Source organism: Pinus tabuliformis, chromosome 4_2 (assembly GCF_031772625.1).
Source record: "Pinus tabuliformis cultivar Carrire ecotype Pingquan chromosome 4_2, CPIR1, whole genome shotgun sequence".
NCBI lineage: Eukaryota > Viridiplantae > Streptophyta > Pinopsida > Pinales > Pinaceae > Pinus > Pinus tabuliformis.
In genome coordinates this window covers 973,450,135-973,453,317 of record NC_142304.1, presented here as the reverse complement: position 1 = coordinate 973,453,317, position 3,183 = coordinate 973,450,135, and the positions used below count along the sequence as shown (strand labels likewise).

Below are 3,183 nucleotides of genomic sequence, written 5' to 3'. Positions count from 1 at the left end.
ACAAAAATTCCTCCTGCAGCAACACAGTCAACATGTCCAACTTTCCATCCTTGGGCTCCTTAACTAGCTTGGCATTTGGTTTTCTAGGTGGCATGTAAGGTGAGATCACAGTGGGAATCTCTTCATCCTCTGTCTGCATGCATTGAAACTCAACCTCCTCTTCGCTATCATTGATCTGCTGAGGCACCTTCTGCTCTATTGAATTCTTTCCTTTCTGCACCAACTTCTTCCCCTTATCTTCTTTGTTCTTTGTGCGAACTTACGTCTATGTTTTCTTCCTCGGAGATGTTCTGAGTTCCGCCGTAGAGACCTCAACTGGTCTCTTCTCCTGCTTCTTCTGTGGCTATGGTTTTGTGGGCACCTGATTTCTTGGTGACCTCTGGCATCTTGGGGACATGGGTACCTTCGCTCCTTGTGCCTCCATTATAACCTCTAATCCTTTCTTTGTAAATATTCCAACAAGTTCTTCAAAACTCATTTCAGACATACAGTAGCTCTCTTCTATGAAATTTCTCAATTTCTCTAGACAACAAAGTGTCAAATGTGGCATGGGATGTGGTTTTTATAACAAATTTGAATTGAAACCTCATGATTGATTCAATATTTTATCATTTAATGCAAGTATGAGGCTAGATACAACCATCCGTGCTTCATAAATTCTCTTTTCCTGCGTCCCTTAATGACAATTTCCTTTTAACCTAGCATTTTCCTTCCAATTGTCATATTTCCGGCCAACTTAGATGAACCCTTCCTCATGGTGAAATCACCTTTTCTTTGTTGCGGTTCCTTCAGACTTTTTCATATTCCTGAATATCACGTAGTAATCTCCCTTCGATGAAGTCCCTTTCTACAATGTAGTTTATAGTCTCGTGCCCACTTTCAACTGTGGGTGGCACTAAGAATTCCTTCCCTTAAATTTTTAGAGCAAAGTTCCATGGACAACGTTGTCCCTGTATATCTTCAATCTACTACCATTCACTCATCCCAGAATCAACTGGCCATTCAACTTCATGAGTTGAACTGCACCACCATAAGAGATGTGCTTGATGATATATGGTTCTAACCAATGTGTTTTAAATTTTCCTGGGAACTTCACGAATTTGTTGTCATATAATAATACACGATCCCCTTCTTGGAATGTCTTCTTCTTGATATTCCTATCATGCCAGGATTTCTCCCTTACTTTCTGTACTTGCTAATGGAACCCTGCTACGAACTTGTATTCTTCTAAAGCTAGTATCTACGACATTCTTTCCTTCATGATATCAAGGTCTAACATATCTATGGCAACTGCAATTCTCAAGCTTGGCACAATGTATTCCATAGGCATAACTTCCTCTTTTCCATATACCAACCTAAATGGTGTCTGCCTTGTCAATATATTACATGTTGTTCTATATGCCCACAACACCACTAGAATTCTCAAATCCCAATCATCTATGTTCACATTGCATACCTTGGTCAATGCATTTTCCATAATATTATTGAAATCTTCCACTATTCCATTTGCCTGAGGATGATAAGGAGTGCTCTTCTGGTGATAAACCTGAAATTCCTCAGTTAGTGCTTCAATAGTCTTATTGAAGAAATGTCTACCTTGGTCACCCATAAAGATCTCCAGACAACCAAACTTGGACAATATATATTCAAAGCTTTGCAGCAGTTTCTACGATGCAATCCTTCACTGGTTGTGCCTCAACCTATCTTGTCAAATAATTAGTTGTAGTGATTATATACCTTGCACTAGTCTTCTTTCCTGGCAGACTGATAGGTCCAACAAATTCAATCGCCCATTTGTCAAAACCTTGCAAAGTTACCTGTGGAACTAGCTACATCTCGTCTCTTCTATATGGCTTTCCTATTCTTTTACATACATTGCATGCTTGACATAATTCTTTTGCATCCTTATGTACTGTGGGCAACCATAACCTAGCTCTCAATATTTTCTGCGCATTGGCTTTTCCTGCATAGTGCCCTCCTATGACTCCTGCATGAGCTTCTGTCAGAATACTCTGTCGTTCATGTTCAGGGACGTATCTACGCAATACTTCATCTGGTACCATTTTGTACAAGTGTTCAACAATCAATGAGAAATTAGCTGCTCGAACTACCAACTCCTTCTTTTTCTTCATAATGTACTCCTCGGACGCCATTCTTGTCGTCATAAACTGAATAATATTCGCAAATTGATCATATGGGACTCTAATTGCGAATAGTTGTGCATCAGGCATGTTATCTTTGATATTTGTGGGTTCTTCTCTTATCTCTATTCTTGATAGATGATCAGGTCCATCATTCAATTTCCCTGGATTTACTATAACTTTGAAGTCATATTCTTGGAATAATAACAAACATCGATAGATCTTTCTTCCTAAAATAGGCTTATTCACCAAATATTTCAGTGTGGAGTGATCAATGAACATTTTGAAATGCACCCCCAACAAGTAGTGCCTGAACTTTTGTAATGCATACACCATAGCTAATCCCTCTCTTTCTTTCGTGTTATGGTTCTTTTCTATGTTGGATAGTTTCCTTCTTGCAAATGCTATGGGATGATATATTTCCCCCGCCCCTGGCTGTGCTAGCACTACACCCAATGCTATGCAAGATTCGTCAACATGTACATGGAAATCCTTCTTCCAGTCCAGGAAAACTAGAATAGGCGTAGTTACCATCTTCTCTTTCAGTACAACCAAGCTTTTCTGGCACTCTTCACTCCATTAAACATCTTTCTTCAACAATTTCTCCATTGATGCAGTTATCTATTCATTCCCCTTAATAAAATTTATGTAGTAGCTAGTGTGTCCCAATTTCGTGCGAAGTTGTCTAACTATTTTTGGTGTTGGCAGGTTCACAATAATTGTGATCTTCACGGGATGTGTGCCAATTTCATGCGAAGTTGTCTAACTATTTTTGGTGCTGGCAAGTTCACAATAATTGTGATCTTCACGGGATCCACCATTAATCCCTATTTACAAACTACATGTCCCAACAATATACCAAATGGTGCACAAAAGATGAACTTCTTCATGATCAATGAGATCTGGTGCTGCCTACACATATCCAACATCAATCTTAAGCTTGCCACATGCTTTTTTAATAGATCGAAGACTGTCCAATCGTCAAAGTATACTTCTAGAAACATGTGTGTATATTCTTTGAAGGCCGCAATTAAAACTCTGG

General features: G+C 39.1%; 1 protein-coding gene across 1 annotated transcript; it reads right to left on the bottom strand.

Annotated features, from left to right (window-relative positions):
* Positions 1-1,829: 1,829 nt before the first annotated feature.
* On the bottom strand, positions 1,830-2,423 carry LOC149172876 (uncharacterized). The gene has a single exon (XM_089426497.1). It carries the CDS (start codon positions 2,421-2,423, stop codon positions 1,830-1,832), a length of 594 nt encoding a protein of 197 aa, XP_089282623.1.
* Between the last annotated feature and the right edge of the window lie 760 nt (positions 2,424-3,183).

Bases quoted from the DNA above. Each gene is read 5' to 3' on its own strand.
- LOC149172876 (XM_089426497.1), bottom strand. From the start codon at position 2,423: ATGTTCATTGATCACTCCACACTGAAATATTTGGTGAATAAGCCTATT.